The sequence below is a fragment of the Botryllus schlosseri genome, chromosome 5 (genome assembly GCF_051294905.1).
Source record: "Botryllus schlosseri isolate E-star chromosome 5, Bs_hap1, whole genome shotgun sequence".
Classification (NCBI taxonomy): Eukaryota; Metazoa; Chordata; class Ascidiacea; order Stolidobranchia; family Styelidae; genus Botryllus; species Botryllus schlosseri.
Window position 1 is genome coordinate 14,694,441 of NC_137240.1, and position 24,182 is coordinate 14,718,622.

General features: G+C 40.9%; 1 protein-coding gene and 2 long non-coding RNA genes across 4 annotated transcripts in view; 2 read left to right on the plus strand and 1 right to left on the minus strand.

Moving 5' to 3' along the window:
* Nucleotides 1–24,182, minus strand: part of LOC145439778 (uncharacterized) — a 148,173-nt gene that overhangs the window by 56,687 nt on the left and 67,304 nt on the right. Inside the window, exons 4-5 of the mRNA XM_080317398.1 lie at nt 17,874–18,187; nt 6,265–6,369 (exon numbers count right to left, since the gene is read on the minus strand). Of these exons, the coding sequence (XP_080173524.1) occupies nt 6,265–6,369; nt 17,874–18,187 (419 nt within the window). The remainder of the gene's footprint in view (nt 1–6,264; nt 6,370–17,873; nt 18,188–24,182) is intronic.
* LOC145439795 (uncharacterized) overlaps nt 1–24,182 on the plus strand; it is a 135,133-nt gene that overhangs the window by 32,901 nt on the left and 78,050 nt on the right. The gene's annotated exons all lie outside the window — the stretch shown is intronic.
* On the plus strand, nt 7,013–12,310 carry LOC145439793 (uncharacterized). Of its 2 annotated transcripts, XR_013915355.1 has the most exons (6): nt 7,013–8,197; nt 8,272–8,312; nt 8,370–8,597; nt 10,153–10,251; nt 10,327–10,431; nt 10,678–12,310. It is a non-coding gene; the product is annotated as an uncharacterized LOC145439793 (long non-coding RNA). The 2 variants fall into 2 exon arrangements; XR_013915354.1 differs by having other exon boundaries at nt 7,013–8,312.

Consider the following 24,182-nt stretch of genomic DNA (forward strand, 5'->3'; position numbering starts at 1 on the left):
CGGAAAAGACAGGGTTGCCAAGAAAGAAACTAAAAAGAGCTGAAGTTAATTACTTCATATCGGATACCATGTTCTTGGAGCATGAGCTGAAAGTGGAAAAGATTGAATTAGAAATTGACTGCTTGCAACAGCAAAGGCTCTTAGTGGAGGAGCAGCAGTCCCTTGCTGATCCGCAGTTGGTACTTGTGACCGAGCACCTGGTGATAGCAGATGCAAGGCAAAAGCGTGAAGGCTCGCCTTCACCAGATCTAGTAGAAACTAGTCTACCTACTTCATAAAAGCTTTCAATTTAAGATTCATTGCTTCTGCTTGGAGCACCGTGATGTAAACTCTTTTTGTGGTATTCCCATTATTGATAGTTACTATGCCTCTAATTGCAGCACCAAGACATGAATACGTTTCTTTTGCTATGCCCATTTAACTGCATAAGCCTCGACTTGCAACACCGCACCGCGATATTAATGCTTTTTTTTTGCTATGGCCATGGCCATGTAACTGTGCATTATTGATAGGTACTGTTCCACTTCATTTCTTTCTACGCTGTTCCATTTCGCTCGGTTTTATACAAGTTTCACTGCATTTTCTTTATTTATGATAACAAATTGAATTGTATTCCTAAAGTGGGTTTCTACGATCCAGCGTCTCTGAGCTAGGTAGGCCTCTCAGGGATCCTCGTACATCTCTTGGTGCCTCTACAACTTCTTGCGGGATGACAGGGACATCAGTTTCATTGTTGATAATGCACCTAAATTTGAAGGGAGTTAAGCGCTTGATATTAAAAAAATCAAGAAATATATTACCTGTGTTTTCTGGCATAGCTCTCTCATTCGAAATTTCATGCTGGTGACGTCATATTTTGTGATACGATTGTTGATATACAATGTTCTTTCCAATTCACTACTAGTTGCTGACGATTACCCCTGACGAGTGTCAGCCGAAAATATTCGGGTTCATTTCAATATGAATATACTATTTAATTGTATATTGAAGTTCTGTACCTCCAAGAAGCTCTTCTGGCATAGTTGTATAACACTGCTGTTGCAACAATCAAAGCCATTGCTGTGTCGACATTTATCCGTTGACCCAGTGATAAGCAGGGAAACACGCTCTTCCACACTCCGAAAAATCCGTTCTATAGTTATTCTGGAGGATATTTGAACCTTGTTATATCGACGTTCAGCAGCTATTTGTCATAAAATCGTGAGGCCCCATTGGCTGCAACTTCACCTTGTGGGAATTTGATGTATGTTGAGCTTTTATGAGCTATGGCAATACTGTCCAGGTTCATGTTCCAGCTCCCCAGCAACAACTTGAAAGCTTCCTGTGGCGTAAGAGTGCAAAACAACAAGGAACTTCAACAACGGGGGCAGGGGTAGACCTTTGTTGGATGGGTTGGTAAGGTCACACTGTAGGACCTCCATAAATCCACTAACACCGGCTTTCGTTAGGCCTATAGCGATCAGAACACAGTTCCTCAGTGAGGTATTCCAAGGGATTATCAAAATTTGTAAGGTACTTCTGTACTTACTGCAGCCTGTTTCCATCCACTTGCATGTAATATTCTAACATATCTATGTCAATATCCATTTTATCTGAAAGGAATGAAACACGTACCGTATGCCTGTCTGCCGATATGGAATCGGTGCCTCGTGCACACCAAATATATTACGCTAAACATACCGGGATTCCAACCCTGGAGGGTATCTTAACATTTTATATCGAGCGAACGCACAGTAGCGAATAATGCCAGACATGTCGAATATGTCTTTGAATATGAAGCCTCTACTCCAATGGAGTTCAACGAAGCCTTTACTCCGGTGCGCAAGACTTGAGTTTGAGGCGTCTCTGATTACTGGCCTTATAGTCAGTAATTCGAAATCTAATTTTCCCATCTTAATTATGCCTGGTTATGAAAACGTCTTCTCTTCATTTATCAATATATAATAAAACCTATCTATGAATATACAAACCAAACTATTTCAAGGAAACCTCATGCAGCTGGATTCAATATTGAAACCAATTGATAACCTGAATAATAAGAGTGAATATCATGACTTCTTTTGCTCCTTAAATATACTCCTGATATTAATGCTTTGATAGCCGCGCCAGTGGCTATATACTGTATCACTAAATAACCTGTTCTGATTGCCCTATATCCTATTCGCACCAAACATACCTGCATTTTTAACAGTCAATCTGGCCGACAACCGACCGCTTTGCCCGCTTCATGCTATGAAGCAGACTTGGACAACTAGAAAATTTTCAGCTTTTCCAAATTAGATTAGAATTAGATTACCGGCATTTCGATCTAATTTAGTGAAATTAGACAACTAGAATTATCTAGTTGTCCAGGCATATATACTTGGACAACTAGAAAATTGTTGGCTTTTATGAATTAGATTAGAATTAGATTACTGGCATTTCGCTCTAATTTAGTGAAATTAGACAACTAGAATTATCTAGTTGTCCAAGTCTGCTATGAAGCGACAACAAATCTGACGAGCATCCGGTCTCTCGACCGTGAATTACGTGTTGCCCATCTATCCGTAGGTTAGTTATCTATAGTGTGATCCTGATGTAAGCCATGCTCTTGGTCTGCTGTGTTTCTTATTTAATTGGCATATTTAGTAATTGTTTACCTTTTTACAGGCATAATTAGTAATTAAGATCAATGATGTTAGTGTAGGATTGTTGCCGGCATAAATTGGTAAGATTTGCATTGTTAGGTAGGACTCAGTAGACTAGTATTGATTCTGTTTTTGTGTAACATTTAGTTCACCGTATCACTGTTGAAAATGGTGATTTTCATGTTACATGAGACATTGTTAAACTGTTGTATATATTGTACATATTGTGTATTCGTTGTATACTGTACTAGTGTTTGGAATATTCTGGAACTTTGTTAGCTAACCGCTGGTCTCCCTGCAGAAGTGTGAATGACTCATATTGAAAGTGTTCTGGTTTCTCGTGTACGTTCGAGTTAATGTTTTGATACTCGGGTATAATTGGTTTGATTCAAAGTTACCTCGTGGTAGTACGATACGTCGCTCGCTGTATGAACAGGTCCGCTGTAATATACTCTGCTGTGTGTGTTGGACTGATGTTTGTCAAGTGTAAGAAATAGGGAATCTCAAGCCGTAGGTAGAACGGAGTAGATCCTGAATTTCATCAAAGGTTATGCGCCCTTGCTAATCTGCTCAACAGCAACGATGTCATCTGCTATCAATATGGAAAAGTTGAAGTGCGGTAGGATCAGTAATTGGCCTACGTGGAAGATACAAGTTAAAGGTGAATTAATGGCCAACGATTTATGGGAATATGTTGCAGAAGGAGACGTACAGAATGCATCCAGGTCTAAGAAGACTAAGGCCGCTGGTATATTATTGCGTAGCCTTGATGGTTCCGTGTTGCCGGCTGTACCGGAAGACCATCATAGCGATCCGAAGAAAATATGGGAGGATCTGGAAAAGAAGTTTGAGCCGAAGAATTCGATGATGTTTCTATCACTAAAACGGCAGATTGAAATGATGCCGACTTTTACGGATACGAATATTATTGAAAAGATTCAAGAATGTCAATTGCTGTTTCAAAGAATGGCTTGTATGGGTCATGCCGTTAGCGGTAGTGATCAGGTTTTCGAAGTGATAAAGCATTTGCCGTCCAGTTTTGAAGTGACGCGTTCGTATCTTGTGAATGAAATGCAAAGTAAACCGGATTATTCGTTGGAAGATTTGTTGTTGAGAGTGCAAACAGTGATTTCGGTTTCTCCGCCGCAAAGTGTTCAAGCCTACCAGGCGAAGGGGGAGTACGGTAAGCCGAAATTTACTGGTACGTGTGATCATTGTGGTAGAGTTGGTCATAAAAGGTCCATGTGTTGGGATCTGAAAAGAGATGTTAATCCACGTGATCGGGAATTCGAGCCTCGTGGTTACGGGCGTGGAAGTGTTTCTGGTGAAGGCAGAGGACGTTTTGAGCGTCGGACTGCTCATTATGCTGAGTGTGGAAGTGATAATTCTCGAGAAAATAAATCGACTCGTGTAGGAGAGAGACATTCGTTGTTTTATTCGTCTGCTGTGTTACCCGTGGAAAGTAGAAATCTGGGTATGCCGCATCGTGGTAATAGCGATTGTTTTCGTGTGAGTAAGCAATATCTGATGCTTACGTCTGTTTTCCTGTCTCGTCACAGACTGTCTGTTATCTGTGATAGTGGTGCAACCAGTCATATGAGTTGCAATTCTGATATGTTTATTGAAATGAGACCTTTTCGTGCGGAAATCGAATTGGGTGATGGTAAAGTCATATATGCTGAGGGTATTGGGACCCTTCGTATGGTCATGTATGAAAATGGAAAGAGAACTGGTATTGCCGATTTACAAAACGCACTTTATGTTCCCGACTTGTCGACAACACTGTTTTCCGTAACAGCTGCTGTTGCCAATCCGAAATATGCAGTCGCTTTTAATTCGGATGGTATTCGGATTTTTGATAGAGTTGCTGGGCACAATGTTGCTACTGGCAGTATCGTGAACAATGTGTATGTGCTGAATTGTCGTTCTTGTACTGAAAACGACATGTGGGAGCCTTTGTCACGCCCCGTCGAAAGGGAGCGTCGTTCTCTTGAAGATGATAATAATGCGAACGAAGTTGATAAACCATGTGTTATGACATTGAAAAGTGAAGTCGGTGATGCAGGGTCAGCCGATGACTCTCAAATCCCGCGTGGTTCAGAAGGAGTGTCTTCCGAATTGTCAATGGTCGACACGAAGTGTAATAATGTCGATAAAGCGGATGTCTTACCGCTTGATACTGTTGGGGAATTTGTGAATGTTACTGAAAATTGTCTGGCTGGAGACGTTTCAGCTGAGTTGTGGCCTCATCGTATTGGCCACGTTGGACGAGAAGTGATTGTACAACGTGATGTTCGTGTCGATGAAACACGACTTGGTCAGGAAGGAGAAGTGGCTGAATCTCAGCCTGAATTGCCTGCGTCGAGTTTCATCTATCCTGGAATGGATGACGATCAGGAAGTACGTGATGATGAGAGAAGTGGAAACGAAGAAGAAATTGCAGAATTGCGGAGGTCTGCACGTTTGACTGATGGTCAGCCGCCTCCGAGACTTACATGCAATGAAAGTTTGCGACAGACTGTAGAACAAGTTGAAGTTGGAGTTGAAGTTGAACCTTCAGTCTCATTATTGTCGCATGCAGTACCTGCTACTGGTGTGCGCTTGGCAGAGTCAAAAAGTCTTAAAGATGTATTGAACTCCGAGCATTCTGATTTGTTGAGAAAATCTGCATCAAAAGAAATGAAATCAATGTGTGATTTGAAAGTGTGCGAGTTGGTTAAATGTCCTGTCGATGCAGATGGAATTGAAGTTCGTTACGCGACAACTTATGGTGAATTTGCCGACATTTTGACAAAACCGTTACGTCGACAACCTGCTGTTACTTGAGAGTTGAGATTGGTGTAAAATCATTGCCGTTGTGTTGAACGTTTAAAAATGTCTCAAGAGAAGGAGTGTTGAAAATGGTGATTTTCATGTTACATGAGACATTGTTAAACTGTTGTATATATTGTACATATTGTGTATTCGTTGTATACTGTACTAGTGTTTGGAATATTCTGGAACTTTGTTAGCTAACCGCTGGTCTCCCTGCAGGAGTGTGAATGACTCATATTGAAAGTGTTCTGGTTTCTCGTGTACGTTCGAGTTAATGTTTTGATACTCGGGTATAATTGGTTTGATTCAAAGTTACCTCGTGGTAGTACGATACGTCGCTCGCTGTATGAACAGGTCCGCTGTAATATACTCTGCTGTGTGTGTTGGACTGATGTTTGTCAAGTGTAAGAAATAGGGAATCTCAAGCCGTAGGTAGAACGGAGTAGATCCTGAATTTCATCAATCACTTCCGTATTTCCACTGCAAAAGGAAGATTCATGTGCCTTGGCTTTAGTCAACGAATATATTGAAGGATATACAAGTGTGGATTTGGTTGTGGTACGCGTTGACTACCGGGAGCCTTGCTACGTAATTCAAGTTTGATCTTAAAGAGCCATAATAGTGCTGTCGCTACGCTATATAATCCACCATTTCACTAAATTCGCTTGCATATCTCGATATTAATGAGACAGTGCAGATATTAAAACATCAAATCAGACGTCAGGTGACATGTAGTAGCCTAATATGCCTTCTCTCGCGTCAATAACGTCACCTATCACGAGCGACTGTTGTAAGGACACAAGTCTCATAGAATCGAACTCACTCCCCAATCCAAATTTCCTGATAGCGATACAATCCGACGATGTCCAATAAATGAGCGTAGTGCTGTTGCTGATAATTTGTTGCCACGTAAATCCACTTCCTTCGCCTGAAACGATGGAAATGAAGTTATGATATGCTAAACATAACCGAAATCAAATCGTCAGTGCCGAAATACAAAATCGGTGAGCCGTAATCTATTGACGTTACTTTCGAATGATCTTCAATATGGCCTACATTACAAAGCGATATCTCGACAGTGGTGACATCACCGATTGTCAGTGAACAAAATAATACGAAGCGATGTGATGCAAATGTATTAACGTTTTCTATAATAGGCTACTAACAAAATTCATATTCGACGCGCATTTGGTTTCAAGAGTACGAGTCCTATATAGATTTACATAATTGGCCTTATGCGCTCAACGATCCAGGAGAATTCGTCATATTAAAAATAACTTGAGACTTTCTGACAATCGTCCATGCGAAAATGATTCCACAAGAGCAGTGTTATTGTGAGGTAACGATGCACCCTGAAAATGCCGACACGACAATGTGACGATCAAAATCCCATCCTCACCCACATATCGACGCCAGCAAAATAATATAAAATACGTTGAAGGGATGATAATACATATTCGATCCACGTTGCGATTTTAGTCGACGAATACTACGTTTTAGTCAATTTTAGTACCGATGAAATCCTTGTAGTTGACGACCTTGATTATGGTGACCACAGGCCATGTGAGCATGAGCATGCGACACCTTAACGCGTGCATTAAAGATAAGGTTTGGATTGTGTTAGGTTAGGGTTAGGGATTGACCAGTGTTCGCGCTACCGCGTTACGAGTTAAGGGTAAGCATAAAGTCACATGCTCATTGCTCATGCGTCTAATAAAATGTGTTGCATATGCTGGGCGACGTTCATTGCGTAGCTACGATTGTGATATCGCTATGTGTTGCGCACTTGTATAGTTGGCGTATACACTGTAAATGAGATAAAGCGCAATCGCCAAATCTGCCGCTTGTGGCAGCACAATATCGTGCTAAAGCGCCACGACCGGGAGTGACCTTTAGTGCTGTTCTTAAACTTCCTCTTTTTTCGGCCGTTTCTCGCTCTTTTGCGATGTGGTGTGATCGCGATTACAGGTTATCAGCATGCGGATTTTGAAGCTTTCTTGGCGAGTAACGGTGTTGCATGGCAGCACATCCAGAAATTGGAAGGTAAGTATATAAGTAATATAGCTTCAGCAATGTGCCCTGTTAACTAGCTAATCGAGACAGCTTGTGCAGTTGTATTCAGTACATCTTGTGTGGAGTTGGTTGAATGCTGGTGTCAATTGTGATCTATTAGAATGGTTACTATGCAGCTTAGGTTATTATTAGCGTGTACATTTGATAAATGTCTAACGGACAGTCTTGTTATTGGTTGTGCCCCTTTGTTGGGAGTTCAGATCGGCTTACAAAACATTTGCTGAAACGTCAAGTCTGATTTATACATGCAAGCTCTGTCAATTAATGTTATGTTCAAAATTATTTCATATCTCAGAGAATGACGTAGATTCGGATATTTTCACCAAGCTTCGTGATAAAGACCTTTGGCAAATGACGTACCGTCTGGCGTCTGTTGAAACTGCAAGAAGTACCAGCTAATTAACTATGGAAGCTCCGTTCATGCAACTAAATCTTGTTGTTACAGTTATGGGATAAACTAGCAACTAATGGAGGTCCAGACAATACACGCCATGAATCTTTCTCAGTCGCAGACCCAAACAATCTGTGCGGTGAATCAGCGTCACTCGCAGAGTCGGACACCACGTTGCCTGTGGATGAGTCGACTCCGTATTGATGTAGAATCACTCGCGCAGTCAGATACCACCCTACCCATAGAGCCATCAGTCCGGGAGGATATAGGACCTTCAGCCACGCCAATACCGGTAATCATTATTTTGTAATATTTTGCTATGAATTGAGCTAAACTGTCTGTGTCTGCTGCTCATATCTCGGGAAGATGCCGGAGCAACCAATGCAGATCTCCATGTGGATGTTATGGTATTTATCCGCATAATTCTAGTAAGATTTTATCTTATATTTGCATCAATATTGCAGCCGTCGTGCAGTCCCAAAGACCCTGAACTCATTGCTCCGATGCCCTTGCTGGTATTCAGCTTCAAAGTTCGGAAAGCGCTCGAATCACGTACACTCGTACAGCTTATGTAGACCGCAATTGGCACAAAGGCTTGTCTCTATTCAAGCATCAATACGGACTCCGGCGTTCTCAGCTAACGAAGAAAGAGATTTCTTGGAACGTTCCCTACCATGGGCGACATCAGACTAGTGAGTATGCATGCAACTATGACAACTTCTTATTGCTTTGTTATAGAGATTATGTGCCAAGGCTGTTTCTTCACTGTATGTGTATGACAGGGTTGTAACCAAGTCACAAGGCTCCGAGTCGCAAGTCAATGTCACTTTTTTAGTTTTGACTCGAGTCCAGTCGAGTCATTTTCAATTGCCACCACCGAGTCAAAGTCATCAAGCAGAGGTTCGAGTCCGAGTCATGGGAATTATGACTCAAGTTCGAGTCTGAGTCATTGTGTGGACTGCTCAGTTTCCAGATAAAGTCTTGTTAAACCCACTGTTATATCTCTGTTTGGTGATATCGAATGGTTCGCATTTATGATATACTAATTTTCCTCACTTTTAATAGTATCTTGCAGTGTTGGGATGACTAGAGTCATGACTTGCCAAAATGACTTGACTTGACTCGGCGTATCAGAAATGCGGATTGACTCGTGACTCGTGAGCAAAATTCACTAGCCAATTTCAAATCATCAAGTAATCGGTGTCAATATTTATCACTGTATCTTGCATATGCTCGGATGGTTCGCGAAACGCTGGTGTAACCCTTGAAAGTGACCAATCATTCAATGGTCGAGCGTTTCACTTAGCCTCGATTGTTCTCTCACAAATAGATTGACCGCAAACAAAGTGATCGAAGCTTACAGCTACATTGTCGTAAACTCTAGTAGTAAACCAATAAAATAGAAAAATGTCTATTTCTGTTCTCTGTTCATACCTTTACCAAACCTCTTGTTTTATTGAAATAGTTTATATTGTCCTCAACCATTAGCGCATGCTCGAATTGTATCATATCTATTTGTAAATGGGTAATGTATTGCATCTTATCAATTCGTTTCTCTATTTTTGCTGTTAACTTTATAAACTGAGGCTATGCAATTATCTACGTAGTTCAACAGTTCTACGTTTATGCGAGCGATACAGCGCCTTATTGCGTGCATATTTAACTTAATATTCGTTCATCGGTTCAGAATCAATGACCACTCAATCTGTATTTCAGACAGCTAGCAAAATGCAATGATGTAATCATGCATCATACTTCGAAAAGGCGACTTGACTTGAAATGTGACTTGAGTCGAGGCACCGCCAAAAATCGAGTGCCTTGACTTAACTCGAGTCACCTTTGAAAATCGATTGACTTGACTTGACTCGAGTCAAAATCTGCAATGACTCGTGACTTGAAGGTAGTGACTTGATCCCAACACTGGTATCTATCTGGTTACATTTTCATATACCAGTACCAATAGATGAACTCTCAATTGGGTGGTTATACTTTACTACTCTCGAGATTATATGGAAACGTCGCTCTTGGCCGTCGGAGTCTCTAGTAATATGACTTGGTTCGAGTCATGCGTAATGACTCGAGTCCAAGTCAAGTCGATACACATATTGACTCGAGTCAAGTCGAGTCATCAGAAAATCGTGACTTGAGTCCGACTCGAATCGAGTCATTACAACCCCGTTGTATGAATATATTGATAGATCTGATCATATTCTAATCATTCTTTTAGATACATACATTCTCTTACAGGTAAGGGAAGATAACTGGAATTTGATCGCACCAACAACAGTTGAAGAGATCAGAACATACTACGAAAGAATGATGCTCATATTGGATAAGATATTTGAGGTAAATGCGGACTCGCAATTCCATTCTGAATTAAATTTGATTGATAATAACCCCTCAATTATTCAATGTTTTCAGTCCAATACTAATGAAGTGAAGCTGCAACAATTACAATCACAAGTTAACCGATCTGAGAATAAACTCGAAAAAGAAACCGTAATATCTGCGTTATAAGTACAACAGGTACTTGTTTATAAGATTAATATAACTTTCAGTTTATAACGAATGTATGATTGGAAAATCATGGAATAGCTTGATAACTATGATGACCTTAAGAAGGTTTTTTACTGTGAGCATTATTGTTGTAATGTCAATGAGTTTCGTAGCACCTTCTGTTAACACAGTTGATTGTGCAGACCAGGGGCGGTAAACCCGTGGCCCTCGAAATGGTTTGGAGTTGTTACAATAAAAAATTTGCCTACATTTCAGGCCCATGACATTCACATCAACAGCAAAACGTCCGAAGCTCCGCATTTGGTGGTTTCAAAGCATGGAAATGGAAAGATACAGGGATGGATTCTGGCTGATGGCCAAACGAGCAAAGGCCTGAGGCGCAACAAGACGGCTACATTGCCTCTTCCACTCAAGTACCTCAGCTCAAGACCCGCATTTTCCGTGCCACTGTCGAGCAGGCTCTTCTCTACGGAATAGAAGCACTCACGCTGACAGAAAAGCTGGCTAAGACGCTCAACGCCAACTACGATGTACTCCTCCGCTACGCACTCGGCATCCACCACCCGGAGCACATATCCACCAATGCACTGCGCAAACTCACAAAAACGGTCCCATGCCGTTTGCTGGCTGCTGAACGACGCTTCCGCCTAATCGGTCCTCTAGTGCGGCATCAATACGATCAACAAGTTGCCGCCATCATCAACCACATTCCGACGGAGCCATGGCGCAGAGGTGGCTGGAATAGAACCACATGGCGCTCGACAATAGAAAACGAGCTAGCGCAACGTGGGCTATCGCCCGAAGACGCCCACGATCGTCCACGCCGGAGGCGCTTCACAAGGGCCCAAAACTGATTATCTTTATGTTCTTTTGCCCTTTTATTTAATTGAAAGTCGATATATCTATATTGGGACCTGTCTTAGCCCAAAGAATTCCAGCTCCTGGAGTTCGTGCAGTATGTCGTTGTCGGTGACAAGAATAATCAATATGTATCCACCAAACTTTCTGAGTTTTTTCATAAATTCGAACAGTCTGCTGCAGCAGAAGACCTGTGTTAGCATTCCATTAGGTTTTACAATCGTTCGTTGGTCCATTCGCATTTGAAGTTGGCAATTCTACTCATGTCTTGTCATATAATGTTCAAGTAATCTGACATTGCAAATATTCCAGCAGTGTCGCTTATCTTTTCGTTTTGCTAGATTGCTAGTTCCTACTTTTAGCTTGGCATCTAACTGTGAAGGCAGTCAATACTTTTGAATTTGCACCACCTCGTACTTATTGAAGTTCTAGTGCTGGCTTGTACAAGCAATCTAGTATGGAAAGTATCCCAGGAACTTGATCGTTCGGTGTCCCTTATCTTTTGTCTATACTTGTTCCCACTTTGGCCATGACATCTAGATATCAGTAAGTGGCCATGACATCTAGATATCAGTAAGTAGTAAGTACTATCACTTATTTGCACCTCTGAAGTTTAACGTCTGGCATGACTTGACATGACATAATGGAAGTATTGTCAAATAGTTCAGGGCTGCTTAGCCCGTTAATTTACAAGTTTGTTCTTCAATCTTGGCCTCTATGCTATACATTCAGGTATATGTGCAAGATTTGTAAATTTCGTTTAATGTCTACAAGTGCATTTTTTTGATAACATGTTTACTTGAAAGCATGCACATCACTTGTTTCGTTTATAGTAAAATGTTCATATATTGCTGGTTTCGAACAGGATAAGTCGTCGAGTACGCCAGATTATTTAGTAATCCATATCAAGCCGTAGCACAGCTCAGATAGCGCTTGAATCATGAAGCACTATATATATAGCACATAAATCTTAAATCACAATATACACAGCATCAAGCACATTTTATTGTGATATCTTTCTGAACATGAAACGTGCGTCTTTTATGCTTTTAAAGACACTAAAATATTTACAGTGTAGTTGCGTTGACACACTCGAGGTATTATTATGTTAATAATACCAGCTGTCCGCAATGTTAGGCTCGCCAGCTGTTTCGGTCCGGCTGGGTCTTAGCTGAACCTGCAGAAATCTAATCCCATATGTGACGAGATGCGCTACTTGGTGGAACTATAATAATTAATCACTTATTGATTGACAAGTCTCGATGACTTGTTATCCTTTTACTGAACCAATAAGAATCACCAATACTGAAGTAGGCTACTGTATTTTGTCGCTCCTGATTTGTCTCGGTGTACATACTGCACATAACGGGTCATTCCCAACCTGGACAACAAAAGTTGGAAACATCACATTCCCAAATCTTCTGAAATTTGGTACATGCATAGATGAGTTAATTTCGAACCCAATAAAGTTTATTTGAGGAAAATCGATCTTCGTGGTCAAAGTTACGTCGTTTTGAAAAATCGACGATTTTCTGCTCATTGCAGCTCTGCAGCATTCAGGTTTTATCAATGTAAAAATTCCGAAAACGTGTAAACAGATGTTGGATCACAGTTCAGATTTAGCACTGGGTTTTCTGAGTAGCTAGCCTATTGGTCTATATCTCCATGTGGTATTAAATGTTATAGGTTAAATTGAGGCGTCATGTCATTTCCAACAACCTATTTGAAACCAAGAGCTGTTCCTTGGATATATATTGATGAGAATAGCTACTAGGGATGGTGTGAACGTGAGGTTCACGTTCGCGTTCTGTGTGTGAACCTCGGAAATTTAGAGGTTCGCGTTCACAACAGAACCTTGGTAGGTTCTGCACTGTGAACCTTTTTCATATATTACAATTTTCACTTCATTATAACATCTTTGGTTCATATTTATTGCATTTCAACTGCGGGTAACTCTATGCATGGCGCTGGCAGCAATAAAAATTAACACTAAACGAGCATGCACCTTGACACCTGTCAAAAGTATTACTTGCTTTGTTACAAAAGTTTGCTGGAAATATCCAGCTTTCCGTTTGTGAATATTTAGTGACTCTCTGCTATGACTTTGACCCGCAATCACGCAACATCACGAGCGAAATACGTAGTCGGCGAATGATGCTTATTCAATCAATCAATGAGATTGATATCGTTTTCTCGTGCAAAAAGTCTAGCTGGCGTACGGGGTCAATCTAGACTTCATATCTTTACTCAGTTTACTGCATCATTAAAACCAAATCCTTGCGATTGAGATGTTGGCTACTGCTGCATAACTTATAAATGGGGTAATATCGGTAGCAAGTATAGAAACCAGAGACGAGCGGATTTCCAAATTTCGGGATCCCAATCTCTCCGGATCCGGCTGGCAATTGGAAATTCAGAGTCCAGAATAATCCGGCTGGTGAAGGTCCAGTTCGGAATCCGAAAAAAATCCTGGTAGAACAATGCTAATTGATCATATTGCAGCAAAAAAATCCGGCTAAAATCCTACCGTACCGCAAATTCAAAATCCGGATCCAGTCCAGCCAGGTAAAAAATCAATGAAATCCTGCTCCGGCTCCGGCTCCTGAACCGGACTGTGACCATCTCTGATAGAAACCCGCTTCACACTCTGCTCAATATCAATGTAGCGATACTCAAACGCCGAATACATTGTCCGGTCTGGCCTATATTTCCTGGTAAGTCCTCGTTGACATTGTTGGCTAAGCGACGGAAGATATTGATTTGATAGGAGTATTATATCCTTTGATTGCCTCAGTTGATACGTTTAGCGATGTTTAAAACGCCAACATGGAGTTCGATGTGACCTGAGTCGTCGCTAGGTATCGTGTACATTAATACAGACTATCACTTCATTGAAAGATAGGCTTGGAATTAGCAATATGACGTCGCGTGACGTCATGAGGTTCACGTTCGTGTTCACACAGAACTTTTCAAAAATGTTCACGTTCACACGAACCTGAACCTTTCAGAGGTTCACACCATCCCTAATAGCTACCCAATGCTCCCACCGTTTAGCCTTCCGTTGCTAATTTCCCAACTTTGACATTAAGAGGTATATTTTTCAGCAGAAACTCTACCGATCGTGCACTAAATGTCAAAGTAAGGAAATTCAACATCGGTGCGGGTTAACGACGGGAGTAACGGGTAACCCAGCGGGGCCGCCATCTCAAAATGGGTCGCAGGGCACTTTTCAAAATTTGTAGAGGCCGCTTGCTTCAATATCGTGATAAAAATAGGCAACGCAGTTTAACAACCGCGTTTGGATAACTCTATGTCAGCACAACGCTGTGCTAACATGGGAGACGGGCATAGTTACCACAAAAGTAATAATATGTTATTGAAGATATACAAATACAACAAAAAATATGATCATCACTTTCATTCTATTTTGAAGTATGGGCTGCGCACGATACCTGACAAAACTTTTCAGCAACTAAAGCAGGGATGACCAACCTTTTTGCTATTCACGGCTGTATTTCGATGACTTATGTAGGCTGGTAGCATTCACATGCATAGTCGTAACGAACTAACTGGAGGCCCAATACCAGGAAAAATCATCTCGCGTGCCACAAATGCCAAGCGTGCCGGGGTTTGCCGACCCCTGGGCTACGCACTGTCTTGCCTTCTCGAAATTGGGTGTCAATGTCAGCGACCTGCTCCTAATGGTGTCTATGGAAATCACAACACCGCAGTCGGATGGTTATGTGGCCTGTAAACATGCTCGACATGTGCTCTCTTGAGGAAATATTTAATGGAAGTATTTATTACTGAAAATCTCAACATGTGTTAGAAATGCGCTGAATAGCCTAATACACGCATTTTCGAATGTGCTCAGAATTGCCTCGTGGGCCCGATGAAATCATCTGGTGCGCCGGATGCGGCCCGCGGGCCGTATGTTTGACACCCCTGTTATAAACGAAGATAAAAGAGTGTGTAGCATATGCGTTGCTGAATTGTCGGCATTACGCTATAAAATAGGATTAGTGGTGCGCGCGATGGGATACGCGAATCGCAAACATCGACCCAGCCAATATATAATCGTTGAATAAAGTCGCTGATAAACAAGCACTGCGATGCAGGGATGCTGATTCTATCTTCTAGCACGATCAAGAGTTGATCCGGCTTATGAGTCTGATAACGTGAGGTGTCACGCTGGTCACACAGTCTTACAGATGTGACTGCGTCGGTGTGAAGTGAAAGTGAAACCGAAGTTTTCAAAATGTACAAAGCTCGTATATAGGCGATTCAAAATTATTTCGTAAATAAACATAAAATAGAGTCTTTTAGGGCATATTTTTCTTATCTAAATTATTTTCCGCGCTTCGCGCGATTTATTGGAGCGTCATGTCTTGATTATACTGTGGGAACCCCCAATTAATATATATATATATGTGTGTGTGTGTATATAGAAAATGTTTTTAAAAGCTATGCATAACGTACAGAAGTGAGTCGACCGTATTAGCAGTTATGAAAGAACGTCAATCGAATATCGTATGAAACCATTCGGATGTTTTATTCTAGGAGTGTTCACTATGCACGACCTAGACATAAAGTTTCGGACAACATGCGACTCCCGTGCGGTGTATGCGATGCCAAAATGATTGGCGACGATAAAAGCTTGAAACCAAATAACTGCCGCATGCTAGCCAAAACGTTCGGCATTGATATGTCTCCGGTCAAGGCCCCGAAGTGACCAGCACCGAATAGACCAGCACCTGCAGCTTGAGCCGCACGAATCAAATGAGACCTCCCGAGGAAAATAATGAGTCCTGTATCGAGATGTGAATTTGGAATCGTGTTCGTCTCTCGGAAGGAGATATTCTTTTAATTCCGTCTGGTGTGCAAGCGATTCCAATTTATCTGGAGCAACGACAATCTTTACCGCTTTGTCGCGACCTTTGCAGACAAATGTAGTGTCACACCAACCTCAATGTGACACCAAACCGACTTGAATGATACAGAGGTAGGCACATTTTTCATCATTATCAGACCATAGCATCGTAGCAACACTGCTTTGCCTGTCACTTACCCGATATGGTACCGAACACAGTGGACTAGGAAGCGACCAAATCAAGCAAAGAAGCTCGATCATGGCACGACTGAAAATAAATTATGTAAAGATTACGTTCATGTAAGGTCTGGGTGCGGTAGCGACGGAAATTTATTCCCTTCGTGATCAATAATTCAAGAATCACTGGCGTAACGGATGCCGTGCCAGCTGCAGTTTGTGGTATTCCTTGCTTGAAACTTTAGATAGTAATAAATTGAATGTTTGGCACGCAAGCTGGTAACAATTTGACATTTTTGACACTTTGGCACGCTGCACACAAAAGGTTGCCGGCCCTTGGCGTAGCCTATTCTTTCAGTCTTTTATAGAAAAACTGACTAAAAACTATTTATTCACAGAAGCGAAAATGCCAATGCGAAACCGTTACATGCAGTCTACAGAGCCTCGGGAGAAACCCGAATCGCGATATCATAATATGAAGCAAATTTCAACGCCCGCGTTTCCACAGTTAAATCTTTTGCATTCCTCACAACGCATACGTAGGGTTGATGCCAGTATACCACTAAAACAAAGGAAGCATAGACAAATGCCAACTGATGTCACTGTTAGAGCCACTGTTTTATCGGTTTATAACTGAATTTAGCCACCCAATCATCGTATTATTGCCAATTCTACTGTCTGCGAATAAAGGTGCAGCTAAAATAGAACCCCATATGATTCGTAATACATTGTAATATACTACTGTGTATATGGTTATGGGCTGGTTAATGATGTATTCAAATGAAAAACAAAAGCATGAATTTTTAGGTATTTTGGGATTAAGGATTTTCATGAAGTGTTGAATCCGGCCCGCGACGTCAGTTGAGTTTGACACTCTGGTTTACAAACAATGATTAGGAAGAAAACTGATTACCGTGAATTACACTGGGCTCATTCGTCTTTAGTTTACTTTAATATATTTCTAATGCCAAGGAACAACTGTTAGTATGATCTGTCACTGGCATCCTGGTAAACTAATCTTGCGATTTACAGAAACTAATTTGTATTTGCGGAAGAATTGAAGTGCCGCCCACAGAGTTAACATTTGTACTGTATCAATCGCAGAGATTAGAGAATACGATAAAAATATTGAGATGTCTACTAGCTCATATATCATATATGAAAAGGTTGTATTTCCTCGTTCCAATCAACTACGATTTTAAAAATTGCTGTTCTTCATGCAGTAGGTCTACTTGAAATTAGGACATCGATATATATACTACGGGCAGTGCAGCGCGGGGAAAAGTTGCAAATTGTGCACGATATTCTCTTCCAAGTACGCATAGGAATGTTTTTTATTGATTGCAAAACAGTGTAAGAGACAGCCAGTCATATAGGCTATGGTTCAATATCAGTCGGAAAGAAAATCTGTTTCATTCGCGGGTCCTCTGCATCCGAATAGGATCGTATAGTCGAGTCTGGATAGGCCTAACACTGGTCCATAACGCTTTATCTAAATGTCCTATTTGTTTTCTTACGAAAACTACGATTTAATTAGGTGACTCACGTAAATTCGATTTTTCAGACATCTTACAATGATGCCCAATACCTCTTCGTCGATACTGCAGTTGTATAACTTCAAAGAATCGAGGCTCTGATTCCTTGCTGCAAGCGATCCAACGATATGAGCTTGATCGCGACTCAATGAGATGCGAGATACATCGATGACGGAAAGATTTTTCATGAGATTTTCATTGTCCGATTCGTAGATCGCTGTATACAATTCAATGCGAATGGCGCTCTCATTGTATTCAGTCTTCCTCTTGAGTTGCGAACGAATCGATCGAACGAAAACTTGTTGCTTCTTAGTTTGATGTGAGACTGTGACGTAACAAGCAGCAACGTTGTAATTCTATTTGTCTAATTTCACTAAATTAGAGCGAAATGCCAGTAATCTGATTCTAATCTAATTTAAAAAAGCTTAAAATTTTATAGTTATCCAAGTAAGTATATGCTTCGACTACTAGATAATCCTAGTTATCTAATTTCACTAAATTAGATCGAGATGCCAGTAATATAATTCTTATCTAATTCAGAAAATCAAATTTTTTAGTTGTTCAAGTCTGGTTCGTTGCCTTGCGGCAGTGTTGCCCAACGTGGGCCCTCTTTGGACCCCCGCGTACCCCCCATATTTTTGTTCAAATTTAGCTCTATTACCTTGCAACCGTCATATGTCTTGTGCAAATGATAACTGTAGGCTAGTGATAAACACCAATAAAATGACTTTTCTTGAAATTAACATCTTATTATTTATGTAGAAATTGGGAAGACTTATATTTTTCAAGGTAAAATTCTGAGGCGATATTTCTTGGAATACACTGCCGTGACTCGAAAATCCGCGCCGTCGATTTGACATGAATGAGTGCCGAAAATCCATTAATTTCCACAAAGATAGGTGGCAGCGAATGTAATAATAACCTGTAACGCTTCCGACGACACCAGGGCTCTAATCGCAACATACATTGTACCAATAAAACGTCCAGCCTGGTCATTTCTATACAACAGCTCATCTTGAAGTTATTCTTGAATAGTGGTTATGTATATCACGGAAGAAAATGGATATTTTTGCAAGCGAATTTATTACGAAACCCCAACAAAATTCCTCTAAACAGCAATATGATTGTATCAGTAGGCTATTGGCATTTTGACGATTAAAATAAGTTTTCATAGCAGAAGTTAGATACGCACTTTATTAGTCATAGGTAGTCATAGTAATAAATACACATATAGAATATCTGAGGAAAGTGTCAGCTAACGTATATTACGTGAAAACTCGATCTATCACGGAATAGTTACTAGGGATGGTGTGAACCTCTAAAAGGTTCGGGTTCGTGTGAACGCGAACCTTTTTGAAAGGTTCTGTGTGAACACGAACGTGAACCTCGTGACGTCACGGGACGTCATATGGCTAATTCCAACCTAGCGATACCTAGCGATACCTAGCGACGACTCGGGCAACATTACGTCATAATGCGGAAATACATATCGACGTTTTAAACGTCGCCAAATGTATCAACTGGGGCGATCAAATGATATAATAATCTCATAAAATCAATATCTTCCGTCGCTTTGCCAACAATTTTGACGAGGACTTACCAGGGAATATAAGGGAAGCAAGGGACGTAGTTTATTTTTGTCCTTGATGTTCTTGCGGCATATACACCGACTCATGATACATACACACGATCTGCGTATATGCGTACCGTGAGTACATGATGTGCATATGCCGTCGGGCAAGGAAGATGCAGATATAGCCTTGTAGCAGTTTTGGGATGACTCGAGTCATGACTTGACTCAAGTCAGACTCGAGTCACCTTTTTCGTATGACAGGTCGGAAAATCTATTCGACGTCTGAGTATTGCTACATTGATATTGAGCAGAGTGTGAAACGGGTTTCTATACTTGCTACCGATATTACCCCATTAACAAGTTATACAGCAGTAGCCAACACCTCAATCGCACCGATTTGGTTTTAATGATCCAGTAAACATATGAAGTCAAGATTGACCCCATACGCCTGCTAGATTGATTAGTTGAATAAGCATCATTCGCTGACCACGTAGCATATTTCGATCCCGATGTTTTGTGATTGTGGGTCAAGCTCGCAGCAGAGAGTCAATAAATATTTACAAACGGAAAGTTGGATATTTCGAGAAAACTGTTGCAACAGACCAAGTAAAACTTTTAAGATTGTCAAGGTACATGCTCGTTTAGTGTTGATTTTTTTTTATGCCTATAGCGCCATGTATAGAGTGGCCTGCAGTTGAAATGCAATAAATTTGAACCAACGATGTTGTAATGAAGTGAAAATTGTAATATATGAAAAAGGTTCACAGTGCAGAACCTACCAAGGTTCTGTTGTGAACGCGAACCTCTAAATTTCCGAGGTTCACACACAGAACGCGAACGTGAACCTCACGTTCACCCCATCCCTAATAGTTACGTTATGGAAAAATACGGATGATGTGGAAAACGAACCTATAACCTACTGCAAGATAGTCGCCTGAGATAAAGTTCCCTGTCAGCGTAAGACGTCATATACCGTACGTAGTTCAACGTTGAGTATATTATGTAAGAGTTTATATTCTCAAAAGCAGCGGTGATCACTGTGCCATAGTTTAGCGGTGATCACCGTGAAATTATGGTCCGTGGACATATGAGCATGCGACACTTCGACATGCGACTATTTGGCATGGGACACATGAGCATGTGGGTTAAATTTCTGGTTAGGGGTAGGTCAGGGTTGGATTTATGGTTACCTTTAGGTTAGGATATATATAAGGGTTAATTTCAGCGTTATGTTTCGGGTTAGGGCAGTGGTTCCCAACCTTTTTGTCTTCATTCCCCACTTCAGATATATTCCGAGCCTTCATTCCCCACCTCGACCGTAACAGCTCTTTGTCAGCCCCGCCAAAAAAAACGTTGATCTTAGGCCCCCATAAACCCTCAGCCCAGCTGAGCCTGTACGCTTTTTCCCTGCAATTTATCAGCTACATTTGGTCTACTGTTTAGTGCGTCATCTGACTGTGACTAAACGCGCGAGGCGCGAAAAATTTATATAATTCGTTTTTAAATCGGTCAATATGATCAAGAGTTGCATATATTTTGCTATCAATTTTTTTATACCCTCTCTGCTCACGTAATCGGATTTACCAGTAGAGCTGAGTGAGGTGTGTTGGAAAAGGTGGGACCTCTAAATAAGAATTGAACATCTTCGGGTGGACCCGCTGGTATATTGACTTCGTTACATTATGCTATTTCGGACCTCCTATATCTGCTATGTCAAAAGATATGGAAATCGCCAAAACCAAAAGGCACATACGATTTCAAATTGGTATTGCATTACTGGCAACTAATTTGTCCTTGCGGGATGGCATTTATCCTGTGGGGTTCTGATCACTAGGACAGGAACATTCAGCGCAAGCCATTTAGCCAATTAAACGTATATGTATATTGTATATATATCGTAGTTTTGGGTCGCCTCAAGAGTATTCCTTCTCGGCCAAGGTCTTCTCGCTGTTGATCGTTCTGGCACAATTGCCGGAGCTGCATGTTACATGGACTATAACTTCATATGCATTCGTGCGTCGTGGCGCAGTAATGGCCGACGCCAAAGTCTCCATTTCTATAAATGATGCGTATTTTCGTGGGGGAAGCGCGCATCCAATAATCGAATATACGGCAATATTAAATCGCGCACCCAGAGCGAATTTTTTTGAAAAAGTGGTATAAATTTCAAAGAAATACGTTAATATATGTTAATTCACGAAATAATTTTGGGCCCCTTCGAGCTTTTGGGGTGCGGCAGTTATGGTCCTGTTCCCCACTACCCAACACTTTTGTCATCACAGAGCAGATAATTGCTGGTTAGTCTACACAAGACACACAACCACACCAGTACGCAAGACAATCGCCCATAACTGCAACATAAAACGTATTGTGAACCGATTCCAGTAACGCTCAAAATTTCGCGAAAGCGTTATTTGACGTCAAACTAGTTGTGCTAGATGCGTTTGTGATGCCATTATTGGCCCTCCAGAGTTAAAAATGCGGTTTTTTGAACAGCAGGCAATATAATTTTCGATACCAACGTTCCAGAGAAGTTAACTGGTAATGATAATTGCGCATGTGTGTCCGTGAATATGTATAGATTGTCCTGTATATAATTTTTAGTAAATGCGTCTATTCCCCACCAGAAACCATTGAATTCCCCACCAGTGGGGAATTCCCCACCATTTGGGAACCACTGGGTTAGGATAAGTTTTTGGGTTATACAGTCATATGCTGAAGTTAAGCACGCTGATGTGTTCCATGCTGAACTGTCGTTTTCCATTGTGTCGCATGCTCGTATGTCGGGCAACCTGAAATTAAACCCAACCAAAGTTAGTTCTAATCCAACAAAGGTCTCTTTTAGAAAATGTACTATTAAGGTGTGAAAATGGGCGTGGCAATTAGGATGACGTGGCGTTATCAGATTGGTGCGGTAGTGATAGGAGAATCGTTTGGTACCGCCCATTCAGAGAGCGCCACGTTGTCCAAATTGCCACGCCCATATAACGTCTATGATTTCCATAACCAAGATACATTTTCTAAAAGTGACCTTCGTTGGATTTGAACTGACTTTGTTGGGTACAGGGATATCTAGAACTACCACTACTAGACTATCGCGCAAACTTGATATAGCGTGCTTTTTGAGAATATCAACATCGATTCTCTCTAGAATTTCGCGAATGCGACTTCATATTATTAATGCGCACGATTCAGAGAAACTATGTATGTTAGCGCAAGCTGTGATAGCGCTTGGGTAAATGCATCATCGCTAATTAATTACTCAAAAATGTGATTTTGAGCGTTTAAATTCAGCACATGAATCATATACTACTGAGTATTCCACTAACTACGTAACTCTCATTTCAATACTGAGAACGCCCGATAAGTAGTCAAGTACAGCTACACTTTAATCAATCAATATGCTGTCTGACTGGCACCTTTTGAGCGTGCTAGTCAGAGTGGTACGAATGTATCAGAAGGCTAATATTCGAACGGTAACGCGCCAGGAATAAACGTAATACATTTGCTTGGATGTAGTTTTGTAGGTGTATTGTGCAGCTACATGGAGCTGTTTCGAGACTATGAATACGGACCGATTCTCACAACTTCCTCGAATGTAACTAATATTTGTGATTTTCAAGATAGTCACAGCCGAGCAATCGCAAGACGTCAAAACGTAAACATTCAATTTAAATAAAGTTTATTGAGATCTACTCAGTTGCGCAAACAATGAAAGCATAGTAGTATTCGGAATCACATTCGATGGACATTTCGAAAGTAGTTTCCACGAGTTCCATTTTGTATCTAGATAGCAGCAACCATCTCTGAAAATCTGGAGCTTACATAACTGTGACTCTTGTATGCTATTAAAATTATAGACAGTCGTTCGACAATATTCAACTACCATTAAAGCTTTCGATACAGTGTAGTATGTATAACGGCACGCTGATCAACTCAAATTCAACAATGGTGCAAAATGATGCCCAGTTTTAGGAAAGATTGAGGATTTCCAAGGCAATGTGCAACATGAAAATGGTGTCCTGAACTCGGAAAAATATCTACAACAGCTGCTTAAACCATAGCATATTTGGCATGTTAGTAGGCTAGATAAAATCGTGGCACTCAAATTTTAGGGGAATCGACCATTTTCAGCCGATATTCATTCTTCCATCTCAACATGCACACAGATGCAAGGGATGAGTTTCAGAAAAAATAGCTAGAATACCTTTTTAGGGCAGTGGTTCTCAACAGAGTTGGATCAATTGTAATTTGTAATGTAATTGAATGTAATCAATTACATATTTCAATGTAATTGTAATGTAATTGTAATTGAAGCATTTTTATTTTGTGTAATTGTAATTGTAATTGTAATTTGACAAAAATTTTGCTCAATTACAATTTCAATTACATTAAATTGCTATTGAGACCTGACAAGCACAACATAAAATAATTGACTTATAATACATTCTCTTTAAATGTCGACAAGGAATTTGGTGGATCCATTCGCGGAAGCCCTTGACTGCGACCTTGCGGGCGAAGTTTTTTTTATTTTTACCGCTATGCTGGCCTCGGCTGCCATTGTATACAATTATTAGATTACTAACCAACGGATGGATTCGCAACACGTGACTCACGTTTGAATACGCCGAGAAGCGAACTGCTGAGCCGACTAAAAGCAGCAGAATTGATAGTCCCATAGCTGACGATCCAAGCGTCGAAATTTGATATGTATGGTCCTAATCGAAAGCTAGTGTCGCACTGATTC